This window comes from Trachinotus anak, unplaced genomic scaffold (genome assembly GCF_046630095.1).
Source record: "Trachinotus anak isolate AG129_WGS33_773 ecotype Australia unplaced genomic scaffold, CSIRO_AGI_Tana_v1 ptg000009l, whole genome shotgun sequence".
NCBI lineage: Eukaryota > Metazoa > Chordata > Actinopteri > Carangiformes > Carangidae > Trachinotus > Trachinotus anak.
The window spans coordinates 2,608,369-2,633,406 of NW_027273860.1; the positions used below are offsets into that span (position 1 = coordinate 2,608,369).

Consider the following 25,038-nt stretch of genomic DNA (forward strand, 5'->3'; position numbering starts at 1 on the left):
TTGTGAAGTTGATGTTGAGCTGCTGATTTGGTCTCTTTGCTGTAGGAGAATCATAGAATGAGCATATTGTAAGAGAGTTTGTTGACTAGACGCTTAGGAAATGTAGGTCTCTTATTACAGTAGATCTCAGTTGAGCTGGGACTGTCCAAAAACTAATTAAAAGTAAATCCTTTTATTCACACATTTCCACTTTAATTGCTCTTTTTACAAGTGTATAAAGTTAACAGCAATGTTGATTTCATAGGTTAGGTTTTTGAGTTTTATCTCTGACACAGACGCTGCAAGATGTTCATTTCATATAATTTTTTTGAGGAAAGTTGATGGTCAGATTTGTTGAGGTGATTGTTTTCACGTGATTGTTTTGTTCAGTCAGGTCAGTTTCTGTAGTCGCCCACTGTGAATGAGAAACTGTGTTGTCATCACTGGGACTAAAACGATTCAACGATTATTTTTATGATCAGTTAATCTGGTGATTTTATTTTTGTATTTATTGTCATGTGAATAAAAGTAGTAGATAAATAATTTATTTAAAATCCCAGAGGCCAAGGTGACAGATTCAGATTGCTTGTTTTGTTGGACCAAGGGTCCAGAACTAAAATATAATCAATTTAAACTGATTTAAAAAAAAAAAAAAACACACATCTTTGAAGCAGGAACCAGCAAACATTTGTCATTTCAGCCTGATGAATGATGATTGTCAACATTGTTGCAGATTTATTTAATTATCTAAACAAACTAAAACGCTAGGGATTTGCTGTTTAAAGTTTATTTCAGATTATTCACCTGTTTGTTAAACTAAGTGAAACATTTGAAGCTGTATTATTTTTCTCTGGTAAACTGTGATGTTTATACAGAGAATTGTTAACTGATATATAAAAACTGTTTTAATGAGTAATGAGAGTAGTCAGTAGTGAACGCTCTCTGTGGATCCATTAGATCATGACTGGGCATCTGCTCATCACCAACAAATATGAGATCATGACGCTGTTGTTTGCAGCAGCTCGTCCTGCAGTATTTACCAGTTTTAGTCCACATTGAATAATCTAGTTGTTGCAGTGTTTCCATCATGCCAGCTGGCGTTGTGACTCATTTCCTTCTCTCCACTGCTCCCCCTGCCAGTCTCCGTGGTGACCATCGACAGCGGCAGCACTCGTCCTGTACAGTTACCTACCAGCCCAAGTCACATGACGTCAGACCAGAATCCACTGTGTCCAGCTAATCTACAGGTGCAGTTAACGCTCGGAGCGCTAAGTCCTGGATACTACTACTTCTACCAGGTACTGTGTCATTAATCTCACTACACACACCTAATGTAACATAACTACTCAGTACAGTCACTGCTCAACAATAGATGAACATGTTTAGAATCAACTTCATTGTAAGATTTTTTATTCATGGAGTCCAGAATACAAAAATTCCACATATATTCATACACACACACATACAAACACACACACACACCTTCCTTAAAGGGCTTTACAATTTGTACAGCACATGACACAATATCCATAAACACTTTCGTTTGAAAAAAGAAAACTTGTAAAAGAGGAAACCCTTGGAGAGCTAAAGGGGAGGGATTTTTCAGAGTGGACAAACCTGGAATAGATGCTGCATGTACAGAATACACAGAAATAACAAGAGTGAAGCTGACAGAAATAAATATGTTTAAAAAGTAATTGTTTTATAAATGTTTTATTTAAAACAAGACAATTGACGGCCTGCTCTTAAGTCATCTGGAGGCCAGTGTTTCCAGTCTTTAACCCATTCACAAAGACAGAATAATCTGATTGATTGTTGGGGTCCTGGGGCCAGTGGCCTTGTCAAGGGGGGACAGGGGGGAGGTTGGGAGGGGGAAGTTAAAGCAGTGAAAGCAAAACTGATGTAATTGAAACGGAAAGGTATCAGTGGGAGGGAAAGAGAAGTGAATGGTGGGATGAGAGGAAGGAGGGAGGAAGGGGGAGTTTCAGGGAGGAAGAAGGAGGAGTGGACACTGCTGCAGTCCTGCTCTGTGATTGGTGGTCACTGGGCCATGTGCAGACCCTCTCAAACTGTAGCCTAACTAGGGCTTCCACATACATTCATACGCACACACACACACACACACACACACATAAAGTGGTGTGCACCCCCTTGTTGAGTGGCAGGGACATGTGAGCTCCTCCACTTTTGCTATTCTGGGCAGGGGAGGAGAAAAAGGGGGACGGAAAGGGAGGGGGTGAAGCAGAGGGGAGTAGAGGGTCTTTTCTCTTTCTGCATGTGGCTGAGCCATCGTGAGGAGCTGCTCATGATTTTTGTCTCGTATTGTGTAGGCTCTTGGTGTGTTTGGCCATAGCAGTCTTTTGTTTTATTCCCACTCTAGGCCGTAGAAGATGGGCTGCTGCTTTAGTAAGGAGCTCAACCCCGGCCTGCAGAATGAGAGGAGCAGTCTGTTACAGCCCCCGCTCCACGATGGGCTGAATGAGGTGACAGAGCAGGTCAGGCTACACGCTGAGGCTGTAGCTCAGCATGTGTGCTTAGAGGAAGAGAGGACATGTGCGGCAGAGGGACCGGCCTGGCGGAAGCTTCTGGAAGATGAGGAAAGACATCCAGAACTGGACAACAAAGTTTGTACAAAGGTCGTTGTGGCCAACAGGAACAGCACCACACAGAGTGAGAGGGATCTTAAACCAGCGGGCTCTCACGAGGAGAAGGAGGCTATTATTATCACACCCAGCACAAACATACATACAAACACGGACACAGAGGCAGGCGTGGCACACACTGCCAGGCCCAGCTGTGAACCGGCTCCCTATATGGAGGTGCCCACACAGAGTCCAGTCAGACAGAAGATTCTAGAGAATGCTACACTCAGGGCTTTATGGTTCAATCAGCTCCCACAGGGGCAGAAGCAGCACAAACCGGCAAGCTCTTGGTCATCTCCCGCCAGCTTACCCTCTGCTGACTGCCTGGGCGACAGGACCGTGAGTGAGGTGTCAGATGACCCGTCGCTGCTGGTTGCTTTGTGTCAGGGGAAACAGCAGGATTCCCCCGAAGCTGAGCACAAGGATGAGGAGGGCGGGGAAGTCTGTGCTGTCACGACACTGTGTCAAGGTTTCAAAACAAGGACCCAGAGCTTCTACAGCATATGCTCCATTGACGCTGATGACCTTGAACATGACCATGATCACATTCAATCCCAAACAGCTGGAGCAACACAGTCAGTGCTCACAGCTGAAGCAGAAACAGCTGCTCTGCCCTGCATAGTGGAGTCTCCGGTCCCCTGTCATTCAAACAGAGAGGCATCTACAGTCCGTGACCAGACATATGTCACAGAATCTAAAATGACCAGCCAGTCACATGATGAGGAAGCAGCATCTTCACAGTCACATGCTGCTGAACAGTCTCCCATCGTCCTGTCACATACACACTCTGAAGAGCAGACCACCCCACCTCCACCTGTTGATACTCCACAGCTGGTAGACCCTCTGCCTGACCCGCTGCCCCCAACCAGCAGTCAAATAAACAGCGAGGACCCTCAGGTGTCCACACCACACAGCCCTCAGCCTGAAGATTTGAATTGCCAGACAGCTGCAAAGGATAAAGATGAACTGAACGATGACATGTTGAGTGTATGTGTGGAGGAGGAGAATGAATGTCAGTCAGTGGAGAGGACAGTTACAGAGGAATGTGTGTTTCCAGAGGAGCAGAGTGTGTACCTGGAGGACCACAGAGAAGCAGTCACAGGGGAAACAGTGGCTGACTTCCAGGAGAAAGAATTAGATCAGAGTGTGAATTCTGACTTAAATGCTCTGGACAATCTGCACGAGTCTGTCCTCATAACAGAGACGCACAGCCAAGATTCACAGCCAGCTATTGAATCTCCTGAACCGGAAACTTCCACTCAGAGCCCCACTTATTCAAAGCTTGACCTCGCCCTGTTGCACAAGGAGGAGAATGATGCTCTGCCTCTCTCTGGAGGAGACATTGAGATGGACAAACTCACTGTGCAGAGTCAGACCATCCCTGTGCTTATCTGCAGAAGCCACGGTGAGGAGGGTGATGATGTCCACAGCAGCACAACAGATACAACTCTTACAGAGGTATCGTCAGTTTCCACCATCTCGGCTGTGTCGTCGCTGCCCATTGAACTCGTTGCCTTCTCCTGTCACACAAATCTGACCCCTCTCTCAGATTTAACTAAAACCACATCTCACCAAAGTGACTCCACCACATCTGACAAATTAGATGTTAATTCAAATGATCCAGCATTTGAACTGAGCAGCACCAAGCCTCCTATTCAAGATACTGAACCTCTGTTTACTGAATCTGAGCAGAGCGACACCAGGGTTGATTACTGCGGCAAACAGATCGGCAGCTCTGATGTGAAAACTGAGGGTGAGGTAGTGTCTGGCTCAGACGAGCTTTTCCAGGACATCCTCATGAGTGGAGATGACAGACAGGCAGCAAAAAAAACAAAACCAGAATTTCATCAGAGCAGCAAACATGTTGAGGGAGGTGATGTTAAAATCAGTTTAATTGAAACAGGCCAAAACATCTCTCACCTCGAGATGAGTGACGAAAAATATGATGTGTTGTCTGAGCACTGTGACGACTCTGCAGCTGTAAATACAAGCATCATTCTTCAGGAGCCTGAGGGCCCTGAGAGCGGCATTGAGGATTCAAGTCTGAGTCCTCCCACGCAGCCTCCTCCTGCTAAAAGAGAGCTTTCTGTTATCACCTCCTCCACTTCACTTCCCTCTTCCTCGTCTCCTTCCACACCTTTTGTGGAAGGTGAGGAGAGGTTTTGTACTTCTGCTGTGAGTGAAAGTAGCCCAGACCTAACGAAGGTAAAGCAACTGGTGAAAGTATCTATGTATGAATGTGAGGAGGAGGAAGAGGAGACATCTGCACAGGTGACTCAGATTTACCCCTTCTGTCTGCCAGTTCGGCATGACTCTGCAGATGATTTGGAGCAGCAGTCTCACAGTCCTCAAACGTCCTCTGATCCCCCAGAAATAATGACCTCCAATGTTTACTCCCACTGTGAGGACCCTCAAGTTGATTTCGGCCTGCAGCATGACACTGCTGAGTGTTTACCTCAACCTGGAGATTCATCACCTGGAATTCACCTGGAGGGAATTAATGAGGTGATGATGTCACAGGAGGAGCACCCCGCACAAGATGGTGATATTCCTCCAGAAACTCCCAATACTTCAGCTACAGAGACACAGTCTGAAAGCATGGAGGTCCATGTTGACACCAGCTTCTGTGATACAGACATGATTCCTACTGACTCCAGTTGTCAAGAGGACAGAATTTCGTTTTTTGAGTGCCAGGACGACCACACCATGATCACAGTGGACCCAGGTCAGATTGACGTTTATGCCTCAACTCCATCTTACGAGATTCACTTCCAGGGTTGTGAACTGCCATCAGCTGCTGAGGAGGGAGAGAGAGAAGGAGGGATGAGGGAGATGGTGTCTGAGCTGCTGGGAGAGGACGCAGACTCCTCGGTCTGCCTTCTCTATCCCCATCCCTGGATCAAGCTGGGTCTGGAGGACAGCTGCGAGGGGTGGGCTCAGGGGGCGTATGAGACCAAACCCAGTCAGGATGAGAGCAAGACGGGCACTGAGGCAGAGCAGATCCCAGCCTCGGTCTCAGAGCTCCAGCCCTCTATGGCTCTGCTGGGAGCTTACCCCTACAGCACTGTGATGCCTCAGGGATCGTGTGTGTGGGACTGGCACACAGATTGCACTCAGTCTGTAAGTGTTGGCTCAGTGTGTGGGGCGGCTGGGTTGAGTGAAAACATGTGGTTCTGGGAGGAAATAAAGACTTGAGTGTCTTGCTAGATAACATTGATACGTTTATGTACAAACTAAACACACAATGAACAGGTCAGAACTAAGAGACAGGCAGAGTCTTACATATTCCTTGTTACAAAGATGTTACATAATAGTGGCCATTCTTCACACTGATGTCCTTGATACATAGACTCAGTTTTATAAGAATGAGATATGAAATGATGTAACAGACTAATTTTGCAGGTACGTAGACTCTCTGTCAAACTAGGAGGGCGCTCAGAGAGCGCAGACGTCTGCCAAGGCCAGTGTCAGACAACATGCACCAAGCTTTGGTGCAGATGAATTTAGTACTTTTTGTGTAACCCTATTTTCCAATGGAGTTTGTTTTTGTCTATATTGACGGGAAACATGGGGGAGAGAGGGAGGGGGATGCCCAGCTGGAATTTAACCATGCATGTTGCAGTTTCTGTCATGCACTGTAAACATTTGGCTACTGGAGCACTGCCTTTTTGTGTAATCCTGACAAACAGACAGACTCAGGTGAAAACATAATCTCCTTGTCAGAGATGAGAGCCTTGATATAACGGTTAAATTAAATCAGATTCAGAGGGTCTGTTCTCTGAAAAAGCCTGTGTTGATTAAGAATCTGTAGTTAACATTCATGTTGATGTTCTGTGTTCTCTCAAAATAATTCTGGCAGGTATGATTTTAAAAAATCTTATGAATCCATCTGATTTAACTTTTAATTAATATTGTGAACATTTGTGTCTCTTCATGTCAGGAACCTGTTGCTGCTCCTAGCCTTAACCCTGATGCTGAGGTATGGACCAATCACAACTTTAACTTGGACATCTCTGGCACCGCCTACCCTCAGGCTCAGCAGCCATGGCTTCAATTCTCCAATGATCTGACCAATCACGAAGGTAGACAGGAGTCACCTTTACCTGGACCCCAGAATTAAAAATAAACATCTTCAGTGTCAGATTTCATCATATTATGATGTTCACTGCATTCCAGGACTGACTTTGTAGTGAAGAGTATGTAATTGGTAATTTGAAGAAGACAAAAACAACATTGGTTAATGGATGTCAGTGCCTGCATGCAGACTGAGGTTATAGTGTGGTGGTAAGATGCTGTGGGGCTGATTTTTTTTTTTTTTTTTTTTTAGGGTTTGTGCCAGAGTTCCAGCTGGAGAACATCGGCCTGGTCGAGGCTGTGGCTGATCCTAGCACACTGGAGTATCAGACCCTGACTGCTGAAGCACCGATAGTGAATGGAGAGTCTGGTGACCCACCTGTCACAGGTATGAATCTGATTTAGTTTTTTTTTCCCAGGTTATATTAACCGAATTTGTGTTTGAATGCAGTAAAACCACACTTTATTTTTTGTAATAAAGCAATGACACTGTGAGCTCTAATGTGGTGATGACTTCCTTTAGTTTCAGATGAGATCAGAGAAGAGCTGAGGACAGTTTTGGAGTCCTGCCTGACCAGGTCACAACTCACAACACATCACTTCCCTGAGTTCTGTGAAAGAAGTCGTGTCATCAAATATTTAGATGGTTACTGACAGTGGTTATGAATGATACATCATGTTGAAGTGTAAAAGCAAAACTCTAAATGTAATACAATGCTCTTATAAAACAGTAGAAATACCATTGTGCACTATTATTTCAACCCCCACCTCTGTAAGTTAACAAACCATTTTCTTTCTTTCTTTGTCTCGTTAGGAAATTAACACGGTTGTTTTGTTTTGTCCAACATGTTGAACATGACATAACCTTTGGCAACCAAGCATTCCTCAGTAGAGGATTCTTCTCATCAGATCCCCTGTCCCTCCACAGGGAGCACCTTGGCAGCGACCTCTACCTCACGTCTCAGATGGACAGTGACCAGTACATTTCCATCGCAACCCTGGCCAGCCTCGACAAGATCAAGAATCTCAGCACAGACCTGGACCTCATCTCCGACATCCTGAAATGTCAGTGTTTATTTCTGCACAGCAATGTCTGACTGACATTTATTGTTTAGGTTTTTCTTCAGGGTGGAAAATTGAAATTATAGTAATGATATATAGGATATAAGATAATGGTTGAATGATTTCATCAATCAGTTTCAAATATCTAATATTAATGGGAAATATATTTTCATTATTATCTCTTTACAAAGATTTTCTTGCTGGACTCAAGCTTTAAATGTGAGAGTGTTGATTGTGGTTTATTGTTGTAACTGAGACATTCTCCTGTTTTCTGATGGTTGTTAGCTCTGCCGCTGGTCCAGGTGGCTCCGTGTGGACAGAAGGTTCGGCCCAGACAGAGTCGATGTGTTATCATCCTTCGTGAGATACCTAACACCACCCCTCGTGAGGCAAGGGTCCCCCACCTACACCAGCACAGCCTAGCTCCTTTCATACTCCTTATAGCAGAATAGATCATCTGGTCCATCTAAATATTTATCCAATTGCCAGTCCTGTAGTTGGATGAAAATAATTTCTTTACATCTTCTCATGATGTGGGACCAGCTGCTGTCAATACTAACCTTTGTTGACAGATTTAGGTGACTGTCACAGTGTCCTGTCACTGTCAGTAAAATTCAGGAACTTTTAAATGTAAAGTTTATATGCTTCAGTGCCCATGTGTTTAATGTTACTGTCGTGCAGGAGGTGGAGGCTCTGTTTGATGGGGACAACCTGCCCAAGTTCCTGAGCTGCGAGTTTGTTAGCAACGACAACTGGTTCATCACCTTCAAATCTGAAGCCGAGGCACAACAGGTAAAATACAGCCGACCAATGATCACCAATAATCAGTGAAGTAATGTCCTTATTATCTTCAGTTTAGAAACGTTGATCTGAACAGGCTACAGTGTAACAGGAGGATTATAAAACAGCTGTCAAACTGTGTAGTTTGTCTGATTTGTGTGTGACATGTTTCTGTCTGTGTGTGTATTCAGGCCTACAAGTACCTCAGAGAAGAGGTTCGGGTGTTTCAGGGAAAGCCATTAATGGTGAGGATAAAGGCCAAAACCATGGCAGTCACTTCCTATGCTCCAAAAAATGGCTACCGACCCACCCAGGTGGACCAGTGCGGCAACCTTTACAGCTCCTACTTTCCTCCGACCACCTACCAGCAGCCCTGCCCCACCCACCTGCCAACACAGCAGCTGTACGATTTCACCAATGAGATGTGGGCTTCAGCTGCTTCAGGATTCCAGGACTGTGGTGAGGTGAGTCCTTTGATGTTGACAATGCTCCTCAGGATGATGTGGAACAGGAACACTTTATTTTTGCATCACATTTGCAACAGTCCTTTTCATTTTGTTTGAATTGTGGATACTGTGGCTGGTTGTGTCTCCCTGAATGTGTGAACAGTAGCTCTGTGTGTGATTTAGTTGTCATCAAGCTTCTTTTTTTACCCATAGCCTCCATCACTGAATGATTTCATGAATGGATTTGCAGCAGCTTCCAACTTCAAACCTCACAACCCACACAGGCTGAGGTAGCTACATGTCACCTGTCTCGTGTCTGATGTAGTTTGCATAATTGTTATAAGAAAGAAACTTGTTTTGCACTTCCCATTTATTAGCAGTGAGAATGTATAGCCATTGTATTTGTATAATCAGTTAATGTTGGAGTAAATATCTACCGGTCGACATGATGTTTCATCAATCATGTCCTCCAGGAGAGGCTCGAGGTGGTCAACCTCTGGAGACCGTTGGCATCAGAATGACTCCTCACACTCGTCGGAGCTAGCACCAGCGGAGCGCTCCTCCTCTCCGACGAAGCCGGGTCGAGGGCGGTCCCGGGGCAACATGCGGCGTCAGAGCAGAGGTGGAAGGATGGAGCCCAACAAGCAAGTTTTGTCACCCACTTCTGAGCGGGGAAGGTAAAAGTATTTACTGAATTTTCAGACATTTAGGTCTCAACTGCTCTCAGTGGTCCTTCCTTACCTGCATAACTAATACAGTTCATGTGGTTGTAGTCTGCCCTGAAAAGTCACATGTAGTGATATCTCTTGTGTCAGTCATATCATCCTTCCACTATCAGGATAAATAATAATAAACAATAATTATGTTTACACTGATTTATTCCAAACACAACAAACGGACTGACAGGCAGCTCGTTCTCTGGACAGCTTTGGCCACTGTCATCCTGCGTCTCAGTGCTACACAGGGAGAATAAATCCTGGAGACTGACAGACGGCATGCAGGACTTTACTGCACCTTATGTTTTTATGTATCATTTCTGGTGTCACAAAGAGCTCACTAACATGTACCTGATTGTGATCTATTAGTCAAGACTGTAACTGCATAAAATATATAGGAAACAGTAGAACCAACAAATCATAAAGACAATAAAAGGATAAAGACAGTAAAAGGGAACTGCTGGTGAATTTATGTCTGAATTATACTTAATCATGAAGACGTTGCCGTAGTTACAGCTCTGGGTGCTGCAGTGTAGGGAGTGAATTATAGCCTGAAGTGAGGAGGGTTTGCTCAGAGAAGCTGTATCTGTACAGAATTACAATTCTTATAAGGTGCACATTCAGAGTCATCTATGGCTACACAGACACATCTGGAATTCATTGGGTTGAGCGATGCTTTAATGCAGAAGTGTAAATCAGCCTTTACTCAGAGCTGTAATAACATCACTGATCTGTTTCTCTGCTCTGAAGGAGAGGAAACTACAACCAGAGGAGGAGAGGAGGAGCCAGAGGAGCAGATTTGTCATCAAACAGTCGTGTAAGTAGCCACTGAGCATTATTGGTGTTTGGAAAGTTTGTTTTGTTGAGACTATATATTCACTGCGTGTATGATTGTTTAGAATCCACCAAGTCAGTCACCTCCTCGTCAGCCGTCTCCTCCTCTTGAACTCGGGCTGACGAGCTTTCCTCCCCTTCCTCCAGCAAACACTGCCATAGCAACTGTACCTGCAGCTAACGGCAATGTCAAGGTAACCAAGTCTCTGTGTGTCTGACACCCACCCCCACACACACACACACACACACACATACACACATACACACATACACATGCACATGTTATTCATCTGAGTCTCATGCTGAACAAAGTAACAGAAACCCAGGCAGTGTGAAGTCACAAACACAGATTCACCTGCACTGATGGCTGAACTGTCTTTTGATCCTCACAGGGTCCAGTCAAAAGCAGCAGCCCCTGTGCATCAGTGCCAACTATTGCACAAGAGCCTCAGCCAGTCTCACAGCAGTAAGTATCCCTGAGACGGATTCCCTTCTGCAGTAGACTCTGCATTAGCTGCACTGGTTCATTCTTTTTTTTTTTTTTTCCCATGACTGTTTAATTCTGCTTATAACATGATTGGTGCTACAAGTGTCTGAAATAGTTTTCTTTTTCCTGGCTATTAATTCATAATAAAATGTCATATGTTGTTCAGTTGTCATGGTACCAGTTGGTCAGAGCTGTGTGTATTCAGATTGTTCTGCTTGTCTCTATAGAAATATGAAGGAGAGTGCAGAGACAACTGCTGAGGCCAAACCCACTCAGCTCCCACAGGAACCAGCCACAGTAAGACTTGTCCTGCTACAGTTTCACCTACTCTATGGTGTTGACTGTTGACTACTCTATTTGAAATAGCATATTTTTATCTAAGCATATGTTTCAGTCTGACCTGTAACACTGGTAATGTTTTTAGACATCTATGGACACATTTACATAAATCAGAAATCAACATTGAATTGAATGGAAGGAAGGAAGAACATTGGGGCAGGATTTCAGACTAGCTTTTAGGTCTTCTTGTCCATCTGTGTCCACATCTGTCAGTCCCACCAAAACATACGGTTGCAACTGGAAACACAAAAATGTACAGAGCCAGAGCCCAAACCAGTGTGACTATCATTACTAACGACACTAAAAATGATCCTGAGTTTCATTACATTATTATAGTAGTAGATAATAATAAGTCAGATAATGATAATAATCAGATTTATTTGGCACTTTTTGGTGAACTCAAAGATGCTTTACAGCAAAAAAAGAAGAGCAAACACCACAGAATATAAACTCTTGACAGATAAGTTTTGTGTTGCCTCTTCAATGAAAAATATTCTTACCAAATTTAATACTAACTTTTATTTAGTGTATGTCAGTGTATATAAGATCCATATGTGTACCTAATTAAAAAGTATGATTATTACACTACATCACACCAGTGTTAATTATGTGAACCATACATGCACATACTAGTTTTGTTGTTCAGCCATAGAAAACTGATGATAAGTAATCAACAGTCTTCTCTGACACCAGTAAGTGGGAGCTGTGCAGAAAGGATGGTTCAGTACTTGAAACGCACTTTAGATCAAATTGATGAGTGTGTTTGAAAGCCTGGAGAGGAAAGGTGTGACAGACACTGACCTCAGCTTGTGCTGTGATTGGACAGGAGTCTAAGAAGCCAAGTTATGCTGAGATCTGCCAGAGAGCGTCTTCCAATGAGCCAGTCCCACCTGCTGACCACGCCTCCTCAGAGGCAGAGCACATCATCCCGACCTATCCAGGCCACACCTCCGAACCCAGCTCTGTTACCACGGTGATCAGATAAGATGGAGAGAAAGACAGCTATGAATTTCTTTTTTTTTTTTTTTTTTTTTTTTTGGGGGGGGGGGTGGGGGGGGGTCTCGTGTGTTTATATAAATTGTAACTGAACTTGTATTATTGTACAAACAGGCTGCATGTTTCATTCACACTGCAGTGTTGTTTGCAAAGATTACACCAAGTCCCAAACACAGCCCCTAAATCTACTCAGTTTAGGTGTGGATCTGGAAACTGCAACCCTGATAAATACTGTGCGGGGGGGTGGGGTGGGCGTGGGGTTGGGGGTGTTACTGCTGGCTGGTTTAGGACAGTATGGGCTGGTGTGGGCTCCGGGGCATTAACCACTCAGGATGCCAAAGCCAACTTTTCGGTTTTTAGACACAAGCGAGTCTGTAAATGTTGATCTGCTACTTTATGTTAGTTTTATTTCTTGGTTTGTGGTTCAGGTCAGTTTATCAAGAGCCAGGTTCCGTTTTGATTTAGTCTTGTTTTGCTGATGGCACTGGCACGTCTTTCCTGGCTCTGTGTGTGTGTGTGTGTGTGTGTGTGTGTGTGTGTGTGTGCGCGTGTGTGTGTGCTGATTTCTGCCGTACAGGATGTTCTGCCATGATCCTGAACTGGTTTTGGTGGTTTTTATTTCCATGCATCTGTGTTCTGCTTTAGTCTACACGGCTGCTGTGGACACACATGATGTCTTTTCTCTACATGTTAGTGCCATTCACCCAGTTTGTTTCCATTTCAGATGTTGGTGAGATGTCAAGACTTGTAATGAACCAAGGTCCAGTGTGTATTAGTGAGTACTGGCAGGATCACACCTCTGTATTGATTTGATCTTGCTAGTCAAGGAATCAAATTGAATTTGAAAAGCACTGGATATCAATCCTTTATCTCCGCATGATTTGTTTTTTTCATTTTAGAATTTAATTTATATCATTTTTTTTATTTATGTTGAACAGGAGTGCTTTTGTGTGTTGAAGCTTTAGTCTCACCTGTGTTGAAAAAGAAGTCTATTGGATGTACAGCAGTGTCACAACGTCCAGGGTTTTGGACACAGGTCGACTCATAAAGGGAAGCAAAGAATGCTTTTGGCTGGGTGGTCGTCAGTGAGTGTCCATAAGCAAACACTGTTTCAGCACAAAGAACTTGAACTGTATTTGAGAACTTGAATTTGATAGTATTGAGTCCAATGTTCTGTTTAAAAAATAACATTTTAAATGTAAAGCAGCTGCCAAGGAGAAGAGCAGATGTGGTTGTGGCACATGTTACGTTGTCTGTACAGATGTACATAATACTGAACAAATATTAAAGAAGTGCCTTTGAAGTTACAGCTGTTGGATTGTTTTGTGTTCATGTATGTTGATGCAAAGCTAGTTATGGCTCCACTAAACCACTGTTTTTTTTCTCATTTTATTTTATGACATTTTCATTTAATTTTTCCATTTTTCATTCATACATTTACATCACTGACGCCCTTTAAGTTCAGTGATGACGGACACCCAGAGACACAGCAGCGTCCTCACTCAGAGGAGCCTTGATGCCACTCACTCCCCTGGTTGTGGTTCCTCCTTCTAACCAGCAGATGGAAGTTGAATCACATTGTAACAGTCATCACTCCATTATGTGGCCCCAGCACTTGTTTACAATGAGGATGATTTGATTCTTGGAAGACTATAGGGCTAATGAATGGGATGAATAATACTAATGAAATACAGCGTATTAGAAGGACAAATTGATGCTCATATATGTGTCACTGCCAGATTAGGCCTGTTCAGTCCTACTGGACTTAATTAAAGACTGCTTGACCTTAAATATTAATCACATTAATCTGTTGAGGTGTAGTTTCCACATGCAGCTGTTGAATAAAGAATGGCCGCATTAAAAAGCAGAGGAGAAGACGGGGAATCTGTAAAACAGAAGAACATCACAAAGCTTAATTAAACAGAACTGTATGTTTGGCTTCGGAAAAATAAAGATCAGTCTTTCTTTCATTTCAAAGTGTTGCAAGTTCATAACATCCTCAGACAGGCCGACTTCCTCTACTAATAAAAATGCTTTCTGCCAAACTGAGTCAGGTAAACCACAGAGAAGCAAGATTTGTGCCCATTGGAGGAATATTTTCAACTTCACTGTAGAAACGTGTTGATTTTTTTCTTTATAATTAATCATCTTATGACCCCTCAGATTTATACTGCGACCCTTTGGAGGGGCCTGACCCCTAGGTTGGGAACCACTTGACTACCTCAACGGTTAAAAGCTGATTACACATTCATGTACTTTTACCTTTTGATATAAATTTTACTGTACATGTGTCAGTCTGAAGTCTGCTGAAAGAAGGAACAGCCAGTCAGCTATAGATTGACCCGACACCTGCAGAACTGTACGTCCTACAGATAATAATCCTCACACGTTGTTCTGCGTTATTCTACAACAACATAAATATAGAAACATAATTACAGTTGATTTGTGTGGAATCTTTTAGTCTCTGGTAATAAATCACTCATGTATATTATTTATGCAGATAAGGGAGATGCTTAGGGAGTGACTGCAAATTAAATATATAATAGAGAATAAGTTCACTATATTTTTATTTATACAACCTCAGCTAATTTATTATTATTATTATTATTATTATTATTATCAGACAGAAAATAAAGGTGTGCACTGGCTCTATCCTGCTGTCACTGAGGATCTAATCTTGACCAATTTAACAGACATTTTAAGTTTGATGAATAGTTTTTGAGTAAAAGTGAATTTTTTTTACTTTTATTCTTCATTTAAAATAAAATGTAACTCGCAGCAGACTGATAGATATCTAATTCTTCTGTTTGTGGGATCAGATGTGTTGGAGCTTGGTGTAGGTGTGGTTGCTCGGTGCGCCCCCTGCCGGTGATGGCGCCGCCTCCTCCTCCCTCCTGCCTCCGTAGAGTCACATGACACCAGCGGCGAGAAGCAGCAAACGGCGCTGACTCGGAGCCTCATCATCATCATCATCATCATCACCACAACCACCGCAGCGGCAGCGGAGAGATCCGACCGAGCCACCGGGGTCTGCACCGATTCGAGGAGCCGGGCGCCATGGCGGCCCCCCGTTAAAGACGAGCCCCACATTTACCCTCTTTGTTCTCCCTCGACGCCTCTTGGTCTTTACGCGCCTCGGCCGAGGAGGGGCCGCCGAGGAGCAGCTCGGAGGAGGCGGCGGCGGCGGCGGAGGAACCGGGGAGGTGTTTCTACGGTGCGGGCCGAATGGCGGACCGTGAGGCGTCGCCGATACCGTTGGAGATCCGAGCCCGGCTGGCGGAGCTGGAGCTGGAGCTGTCAGAGGGTAAGAGTCCTCCAAACCCTCTCCCCCTCCTCTCCTCCTCCTCCCGTCTCATCCTGTTATCTCACCATCACCATCACCATCATCATCATCACCGTCCACCTAACTGACGGAAGCTGTCCGTCCGTTCCCGCGGCCCCCCTCCTCCTCCTCCTCCCGTGCCCTCCCGCTCCTCCCATCCAGATGTTTGTGAGCCAGGGACCGGCCTGGGCAGCTGCGTGTGGCCGGGAGAGGACGCGGGCAGAGCGGGGACACACTGCGGGACTCGGCCGCTGCTCTTTGTCTCCGCCGCTGATCAAACACCCGAAAGGCCCGTTTTGGGTCCGAAAAACAACCGGTTGTTTGACCTTGAGATGTTGACACAATCATACCTGAGTGTGTGTGTGTGTGTGTGTGTGTGTGTGTGTGTGTGTGTGTGTGTGTGTGATAATAGCATTGCGATGCAGCGCAGGGGCAGCGGGGCTTCTGATGCCCGGGATCTCAGCCTCCTGCCGCCGTGTGTTTGGGCCTGCGGAGCAGCTGAGGACGGGGAGGATGCTGGGGAACATTTCCTCCTCCTCCTCCTCCTCTTCCTCTTCCTTCCTCTCCTCTCTTTGCACACACAGATGCAGCAAACACTCTCACTGTCTCTCTACGGGCCATTGGATCTCAATCACAGCGATCCACCCTGCTGTTATTTCAATACATCTCAAACGAACAGGGCATTTCTGCCTTATATAATGGGGATGGCATATTTTATTCATGCAGGCCGGGGAAGGCCTGCTTTGTGAGGGAGGAAGCCTAGATGCACGCTGGATGTGAGCCACCTTGTTGCCTGAAACGTCCGTTTGTTTGTTGATAGACGGAGATTTGTGTAATTGCGGTTTGTCACAGCAGATGGGTTAATTGTGTTGCTTTGCTTTGCTCAGATTTGGTGCTCGTCTGTCACTCCTGTCAGGGCTGCAGTGGAACTTGCTTTAACCTGCAGCTGAAGATGCTGTCTCAGGCTCTCCAGGATGTTGTAAATCGTGGGAATGATGCAGAATAATTCAGCAAGAAAAGGCTCAAATGTATTTATACGTTCAGACAAATCAGGAATCTGCAGCTTTAATCCAAAACCATCAGCTCTGGCCTTTTGAAATCTCTGGAAGCAGTCAAACCTCGACACATCAAACCGTCCCGTTTCCCTCTGATCAGCCTCATCTTTCATAAAAGCCTTTATTTTCTCCCACTGCAGTGACACACACACACACACACACACACACACACACACTAAGGTAAAGCCGTGGCAGCTGCAGGCCTATTGGAGCTCCTGTTCCAGCCGAGAGTGTTTATCAGAGCAGAACCAGCTGCTGGCAGATGTTATTAATGATGGACACGGTGAGAGGAAGTTGAAACGTCAGACGGCGTGATACACTCCAAACACTCAGGTGTGTGTGTGTGTGTTCAGGGGACTGACAGGGTTGTTGGTGGATCACGGCGGGACGGAGCCTGACAGGCGTCCTGATCGTGTGTGTGTGTGTGTGTGTGTGTGTGTGTCGCTGCTCATCGAGACCCAGAATGTGTCTGCTGATGGTTTGTGTGGCAATCATTTAGGGAGAGTGTATGGCTTTGTGTGTGCGGTCATTACAAAATAAGAGCGTGGTGAGCTGCAGAGCTGTGTAAATGGATGGCGTCTTTTCAAAGAGGCTTAAAATCAGAAGGGAAAGAAAAACACGCAGTAAATTAATCTGCATTAAAGTCATTTTTAAGCCAAGATGCCAAAAAATCTTCTCAAGTGCGAATATTTACTGGTTTTCTTGTGTTTTTTGTACAACAGAAAACTGAATATATTTGGATTTTTGGACTGTTGCTTCAACAAAAGACATTCGAAGACGTCACCTTGGAAAATTACTCTGCAGATTCATTAATAATGGAAATAATGAAATGATCGTGGCAGCAAGTCCTCACATTTCCTCACTGTGGCTAAAGCTGTTTTGCTCCGTACGACTTCATTTCATTGCCCTGCTGATTAAATAAATCCCTGAAAAGATGTCAAGCGAAGATCAAGGTGTTTCAAGCACTTTGACATTTATTTGAAGAAAATCCAGAGGAGAAAATCAGCAGCTGAGAAGCCGAGAACAGAGAACGTTCGCTCGGTCTGGGTCGCAGGCGTTGTGCTGCAGGTTGTCCGTCCCTTCTCGTGAACGCCGTATCTCAGTAACGCTTTGAGGGAACTTCTTCAAATTTGGTACAAACATTTATTCGGACTCAAAGATGAACTGATCCCATTTTGGTGGTCAGAGGTCAAAGGTTAAGGTCACAGTGACCTCACAAAACATGGTATGGCCTTGTGAACGCAGTATCTGCAGCTCAGACACAGATTTGAAAGAGAAACTTTGAGAAAAGAAGCGAAGCTCATATTTGAGAAGCCTGAATCACGGTCTGAATGTCCGGTGTCTTTGCTCATTATGTGGTTAATGAGTTCTCATTTAACTGACTAATCATTTCACCACTTGTACAATCGCTTCACTAAAAGAGGCTTCAAGTATTTTGTTCCACAAAAATCTTCTGCAGAACTACTGGTGAGGAAGTAAAAGACGTTTCCTCCAGGACTGATGAAGTTTTCATGCACAGAGACATCTGCCAGTGAAACGCGGTGTCCTGAACCTGAGGCAACAGTTTTCTGTCAGGGTTGATGGGTGGTGCTGCAGGAACTTCTTACTCTTCGTCTTTGAGAAGACAATCCGGCGCTCCACCTGTTTATTAGATAAACTCAGCAATCAGCTGAGCTCTGGTGGATAAGCCTCTGTCCCCGCTCCCTCGCTTAGTGTCGCCTAAATCACATCATCTCTGCCGTATTACTGTGACCTCTAGGCATTAAGGCGCTGGTCTCGAGCGCTTCGCAGCATTTAGCTGCCGCTCTCATGCTGAGCGACTTGCAGATGTCGATGGACTTGTTGGACGTCAGTGGGTGGGAATCTGGGAGCTTTCCCTTTAGCTGTGAGGCTGCTCCGTCGAAGGCCAGAAACTCCAGCGCTGAGACGTCCTGCAGACCACAAAGTAACCTTTAAAGCCTCATACGATGAAGCTGTAGCTGGTTTCGCTGCGTTTAATGTCCTCTGGAGATTTTCTTGTAGATTGTTTTGCCAGAACTGATCTGAAGCAGAGTTGGTGTGACGCCGTGGAATCAGTGGAAGGTGTTAAATATTCAACTGCCTGAAACAGGAGGAACAAAGAGACACTGGTTGAAGATGAGGGAATGTCCACACATTCATATTTAATCAACAAAGTGCTGCTCAGGTGTGAATCTGACGGCACATTTTCTCCTCTGCTAAATATTTCATATCATCATATCAGAGATTTTTTTTTGTATTTTCGTTATCAGGAGTCAGTGAGGCTGATTCTGTGTGTAGATACATGCATCTGTGGCCTGGGGCGGTGCATTTCAGGTCAGTGTAGCCTTGTTTTTCCTCCATCTGCAATGCTTCACACTGCAGAAACATCCCCGTCTTTAATGGGGATTTTCATGAATAATCTATGATTAATTACTCAGTGTTGATCGAGATTAATGAATGAAGCCATGAAGCTGCAGTGGAACGTCGCTCTCAGAAGGATTTCCAATGAAGTGAATGTTCCTTGATGGGAAATGAGATGTTTTATCAGCAATATTATCTTAAATCTGGAGGCCTGCAAAGCTGCGATAAGAGCACATGTCTATACACTGTAAATCTGACACATTACTTACTTTAAAAAATCTAGGAAACCTTAAAAAAATAAGTCAGTATAACTGTTTGTCTTAAGTTCTGTTGACTTTATATCCACTAACTTAAAATTTAGTTGTGTTTACTTCATTTTATGAAGTTGTCCCGACTTAAGAATAGCAACTAAAGGTAACTTGCTCTTTTGAGGTTTATATATAACATGAGTGAGTAAATATGTAGCTCAGTAGATCCCAGAAGAGTGAAGTCGATGTTTTAAAATGAATCAGATGTTTTAGTCTAAAAAATAAAACTTAAACACTTAGTTAAGTTGATTCGTCAATCACCAGGAAATTAAAAGACGATTTTGACAGTTTATTGTTTTAGTCATTTATCAATCAAAACTCTGCTCATCCTCTGGTCACATCTGCTCCGGTATGAGGATTTTCTTTGTTTTATATCATTGTGAATTAAACATCTTTGAGTTTTGCACCATTGAACACCGTCGAACAAACACGACTTTTACAATGGAGCTAAATTTATAAATTGGTCATACTGATATATATCAGCTGATATTATTATTATTATTATTATTTTTATGACATATATGCCAACATAGGTCTGAAGTCATGTAGAAACAGTGTTTCCATTACACAGTTTGCAAATCTAAAGAATCTGTATTGAGATTTTTGTTTCTATTATGTTTAAAAAATGATTATTGGCTGATTTATTGTTATTGGATTTTTTAAACTCACAGATGTCGTCATCAGACTTGACAATCCAGTATTTCTTTCTAATTTGATGATTTTACAATGGGCTTTATTCACTATCCTCTGACATAAATCTAAAAACGAACGGAGGGATTTATTGATAATAGAGATAATCATTAGTTGCAGAGATGCTGGAAAACATCCCCTGAGCTGAGTCGGACCAGTGAGAAGTGATTCAGGTGATGATGTAACTTGAAACTCATGAACCTCCTGAACCTCCAGTCATTAAACTGAGGTTGGGTGTCTTCTGAAAAAGTGACTCTGAGGAACATGAACTTTTTTCATTCAACAAAAGAAGCCAAAGTTCTCAGGTGTTAGATTTAGAATAATATACAGACCAGAAGTAAACAGGGCTGTGAATCGGATCAGACATCTGGTGCAGAGCTGCAAGGATTAGTCCATTCATTGATCAGTCGATCATCAGAAAAAGAGTCATTTCTCAAGCAAAAGACATCAAACATTCACCGGTTTCAGCTTCTCAGATGTGAGGATTTTATACTTTATCGCTGTGGTAAATTAAAACAGGGTTTTTTCATTTTCCTGACATTTCAGAGACCAAACGATAAATCAAGAAGTTCATTGGGTGATTAAACGATAATGAAAATAATCTTTGAGATTTAACAGTTTTCTTTACTCTGTGACGTGTCCGTCAGCACCAGGCGAGTGCTGAGGTTGATACCCGCCCAACAACAAGGGCCATGTGGTTTCCGGTTCAGAATCGGAAGCCGAGCGGTGACAGCTGAGTGAGCGGCGCGTCGGCGTGTTATGAAAAGAGAGCAGCTGTCAGCGGTTTGTCGTGCAGCCTGTTTGAAATGACGTCTGCCTGTTGAGCTCCATCAGACCACAATGAGCAGGATCAGCTGTGGGCTGGGCCTGTGGGTGTGATGCATGATGAGAAAAACATGAATAAAAGGTTGATTGACTGAAAATCAATATCGTGACTTTACATCACAAAGATAATGATGAGTACATTTGATCGTCAGGGCTCAGGAACAACCACAGACCTGCCTCTGCGGAAACACGTGGTACAGTATCTATGATAAGAAAAGAAGGCACGGACTTTATTTTGAATTAAAGGTGCAGAATGAAGGTGAAGTGAGGCAGCAGGATGCAACTGGATGAAGATTAGAGGAGCTTTTACTAAAACATTGTACATTTCATCTGATCTCCCAGCTTTTTTTCTCTTTCAGAAAACCTGTCACCAAACATTAGTTTTTGTAAGACCAAAGAATTTAACAGCCAGATCGTCACAGGGTAGAAGGGTCAGAGGGCCAATCAGAGTAGAGATCTAACAGGAAAGTGAAGTTAAAGAGTTTAAAAAGCTCATTTAAAACCTGGTTTATGACTGAACTGTGTCAAAACTGTCGTGGAACCTCTGTAAACAGCTGCTGTCAGTGGACAGTAGCTAAAGCTGCTGGAAACGTTGCTAAATGTTGTGCTAATGTTGCGCTAAATGGGTCTGAAAAGTTCATAAAGCTAACAACAAATTTGTCAACACGTCTGTAAATGCCCCCGATGATATTAAAGGAACATAGGAGAGAGCAACAGCCAATGGGGAAACTCCAACACTCCTCAGCCGACCAATGGAGTAACTTTGTCACTCAGTCAGTCAGTCACTGCAGTGTTTGTCAGGCCTCACTGTCACGGTCCAGTCAAACACAGTGCGTGGGTGGAGTAAATGAAAGAGCCAGAGCAGATTCTAACCCAAACTGACAGTTCAACAAACCATCATTTTGTTTTTATTTTCACTAACATCCTGATCATTTTCATACTGATGCTATTTCCTCAGTCGTTTGTCTTCAGAACATCAAGAAATAGTGAAAAATGTTGTAACTGTCATGTATAAAACCAAAATATATAAAAATTTCTAATGAGACAAAACAGAAAAAAGAAGCAAATCCTCACATTTGTGAAGCTTTTACCTCATGGAGTGAAAACATCACTTCATGTCCTGATGGAGACGAAACCGTGAAAACAAGCAAAGATCAAGATGTTCATGTCAAGCTCAGGATGTTCGTCCGTGTGTGTGTGTGTGTGAGTGTGTGTGTGTGTGTGTGTGTGCGCGTGTGTTTAACCTCTTAATTAGACAGAAGTGAGGAGGGGGAAGCCGCTGAGCGGAGGTGTCACTGCTGCTGAAACAGTGAATGGATCAGACTGAACACTGGCTCTAATTCTGCTAATTGATAAACAGTTGGTGTCATTTAAAGAGCGAAAACACCACATTCACTTTGTTTAGCTTCACACAGCGAATCGCTGCTCAGGAGCTGCTGCATAGGCTTATTCTATCATTATTCTATCATTATTCTATCATTATTCTATCATTATTCTATTATTATTCTATTCTAACTATTCACTCTGTAATGTCCAACACAGTGACAGTTATCAGCTGCAACGACATGAACCCGAGAAAAAGGTAGAAAATGTAAAAGATTTAGAGAAGAAATAAAAGGATGGATGAGGAAATGTTGTGATATCAGCTGGAAAATGACCCTAATGATCAATTATTTATCCAAATTGTTGTGATACAGTTTCTTCTTTTATCTATTAGTGATTGAGTGAATCTGCAACTGTTTTGATTATTGATCAGTCATTTTTCAGTCAAGTGCCAAATATTTTCTGTTTTTAGCCTAAACATGATATTTTTCAGCCTGTGTCTGTTTTTCGTGACTATAAACTGAATATTGATCGTTATATTGATTGAGACATTTGATTCTCAGACGAACAGATTTTCTGACATTTTATAAACTTAACGATTAATCGAGAAAATAATGGAAACCCTAACCCTAATTAATAGATTAATGGAAAAAGTAGATGAAATATTCATTGATATTGAAAATGATCAGCTGTGTGTGTGTGTGACAAACATCCCCGGACGTTGAACTCCACTTCCACTGGTGGCATCTTAACCCACTGAACCACCAGGAAGCCCTGGATCCTGGTTCCTCTGCGGCTGCTGTGGACGTGACACTTGGCTGTGTGTGTATGTGTGTATATACGTGTGTGCGTGTGTGTGTGTGTGTGTGTGTGTGTGTGTGTGTGTGTGTGTGTGTGTGTGTGTGGCCCCCGGCTCAGCTGTGGACACATGCGTCGTAGAGCCAGTGGACGCTCTGCAGTCCACACGGGTCCCTGCATGTGAGTGTGACAGCCCAAGGTCCCATCGCATGACGCATGCTACAGTCCTCTGCTGTGTGTGTGTGTGTGCGCCTGCTGGAGGTAGATTTGGTTACCATGGCGTCTTTGTGGGTGGTGATGAGAAATAGAGAGAGAGAGATCAAATAAAAGCAGAACGTCAAAAAAGACAGAAGAGGAAACAAACTGTGAGAGATAGATGAATGGATGGACAGATAAACTGATAGATTGATAGATTGATAGATTGATTGTGGTACTTTTCAATGCTCGGTGCTATATCCAGCAGCACGTCTGCTCTATAATTGTATTTACACAGCACAGGTCAGAATTTAGATTCAAAGCAGGAGCTGTTTGAGCAGAGAAGAAAACAAGTCGATGAATCAGAGCAGATATTTATTTCCAACCTTTCCTTCTCTGTATTTTCGATGCTTGGTGCTGCAGACACAAAGAAAAGGAGTTTGAATGAGAAAATGTCTTTAAAATCAACAGTTAAATGTCAGTTTTAATATCAGTTCTATAGAATAACAGAGTGAGGTGCCACTGTGTTACAGAGACAGCCAGTAATCCATCAGAGGAGGGAACAGGAGGAGGGAATCAAACAGAATGCGAAGCAGCATATCGTGGCAGATTGGGGTTTGAGTAAGAGGTGCAGGGCATTCTGGGAAATGTAGGAAATGACTAAGTGGTCATCAAAAACAAAAAAACGTAATCACAGAGGAGCTCTCGGAGCGCCTCGGACATCACAGATGAAGCTGCCAATCATCCCTGAGCTCTGGCACCGAGGTCAGACTGAACCTGAGGAGCTTCCCCCTGATCCACGTCCAACTCTCAGTCCACTGGAGTCTGGACTCAAGTGAACGAGATAAATCTGACCTGACCGTTAGTGCCACCAAACAATACAGTCCAGCAGCATCACGGCCAGGTAACCATGACAACCACAACATCCAGCTACCAAACATTATACATTATGGATTACAGACGGGGGGGTCTTTGTGTAATTCAATGTAAGTTTCCGTCACCGGCAGCAGAGCGAAGGTGACATTTGAAGCAGTGAGGACGAGGAGGAAAAGCCACCAACCACGTCTCAGTTGGAAAATCAGTCTGTCTCCGTCTCGTGAATCTGTTTGATGATTTAAAGCCGGTTCTCCAGCGTGTTGACGCAGCTGCAGCTGCAGCCAGAGGTGAAAACAGAAAAATTCAGAAAACTCGGGACTGATGTGTGCGTCTTTACCCCTGATGACTTTTTTGGCGAGTTTGAGGTGAATCTGCCAAAATGAGTTTTCAGAGTTTTTTTGGTTTTTTTTTTTTTAGCGGCGCTGAAAGCTCAGACCTTTTGGCTGCACAACCTCAGCAGGCGGAAAAACTCCAATCTGGAGTCGGCCGCTATCGATTCTCTCTCAGCTGTGTGCCATTAAAACAGCCGAGTGTCGGGGAGTGGAGAGGAGAGAGAGGAAAGTAATTAGTGAGCCAATACAGGCTGGTGTGACACACACACACAAACACACACACACACACACTCACACACTCTCACACACACAGAATACATCACAGACACGAACATATGCACTCACCCTGGCAGGTATCATTAGCCCACGTCTCACATCTAACGCTCCAAATCCAAGATGGCTGTCTCAGGCCTTCTCCAGGAGAACCGTTGCTAGGCAACTCCCTCCCTGCTCTGCTGCGCTTCGAGTGGAAGATGGCGTCTCCCCACAGACCGTGCATGTGTGTGTGTGTGTGTTTGTGAGAGAGAGAAGAATGTTGTAATGCTGCGGTTGATCTGAGAAAAGGCCTCACTCAGATATAACACACTCGTACACACAC

At 43.8% G+C, this 25,038-nt stretch overlaps 2 protein-coding genes across 4 annotated transcripts in view; both read left to right on the plus strand.

Annotated features, from left to right (window-relative positions):
- The first annotated feature begins 1,136 nt into the window (after window positions 1–1,136).
- On the plus strand, window positions 1,137–12,585 carry LOC139625015 (uncharacterized). The gene is made up of 16 exons (XM_071484540.1): window positions 1,137–1,277; window positions 2,360–5,741; window positions 6,562–6,703; window positions 6,949–7,083; window positions 7,219–7,273; window positions 7,624–7,760; window positions 8,043–8,146; window positions 8,439–8,549; window positions 8,729–9,001; window positions 9,197–9,273; window positions 9,457–9,660; window positions 10,450–10,516; window positions 10,599–10,727; window positions 10,926–10,999; window positions 11,248–11,317; window positions 12,186–12,585. Exons 2-16 carry the CDS (start codon window positions 2,370–2,372, stop codon window positions 12,342–12,344), a joined length of 5,109 nt encoding a protein of 1,702 aa, XP_071340641.1. The 5' UTR covers window positions 1,137–1,277; window positions 2,360–2,369; the 3' UTR covers window positions 12,345–12,585.
- Window positions 12,586–14,265: 1,680 nt separating this feature from the next.
- Window positions 14,266–25,038, plus strand: part of LOC139625016 (disco-interacting protein 2 homolog C-like) — a 51,271-nt gene continuing 40,498 nt past the window's right edge. For 2 of the 3 annotated variants that reach the window (XM_071484541.1, XM_071484542.1), the window contains exon 1: window positions 14,266–15,659. In XM_071484541.1, the coding sequence (XP_071340642.1) occupies window positions 15,581–15,659 (79 nt within the window). In that variant the 5' untranslated portion in view covers window positions 14,266–15,580. The remainder of the gene's footprint in view (window positions 15,660–25,038) is intronic. The other variant, XM_071484543.1, reaches the window with a different exon arrangement.

Coding starts and splice junctions, on each gene's coding strand:
- LOC139625015 (XM_071484540.1), top strand. CDS start 2,370: ATGGGCTGCTGCTTTAGTAAGGAGCTCAACCCCGGCCTGCAGAATGAG. Junction 7,274..7,623: donor TTGGAGTCCTGCCTGACCAG/GTCACAACTCAC, acceptor GTCCCTCCACAG/GGAGCACCTTGGCAGCGACC. Junction 8,147..8,438: donor CTAACACCACCCCTCGTGAG/GCAAGGGTCCCC, acceptor ACTGTCGTGCAG/GAGGTGGAGGCTCTGTTTGA.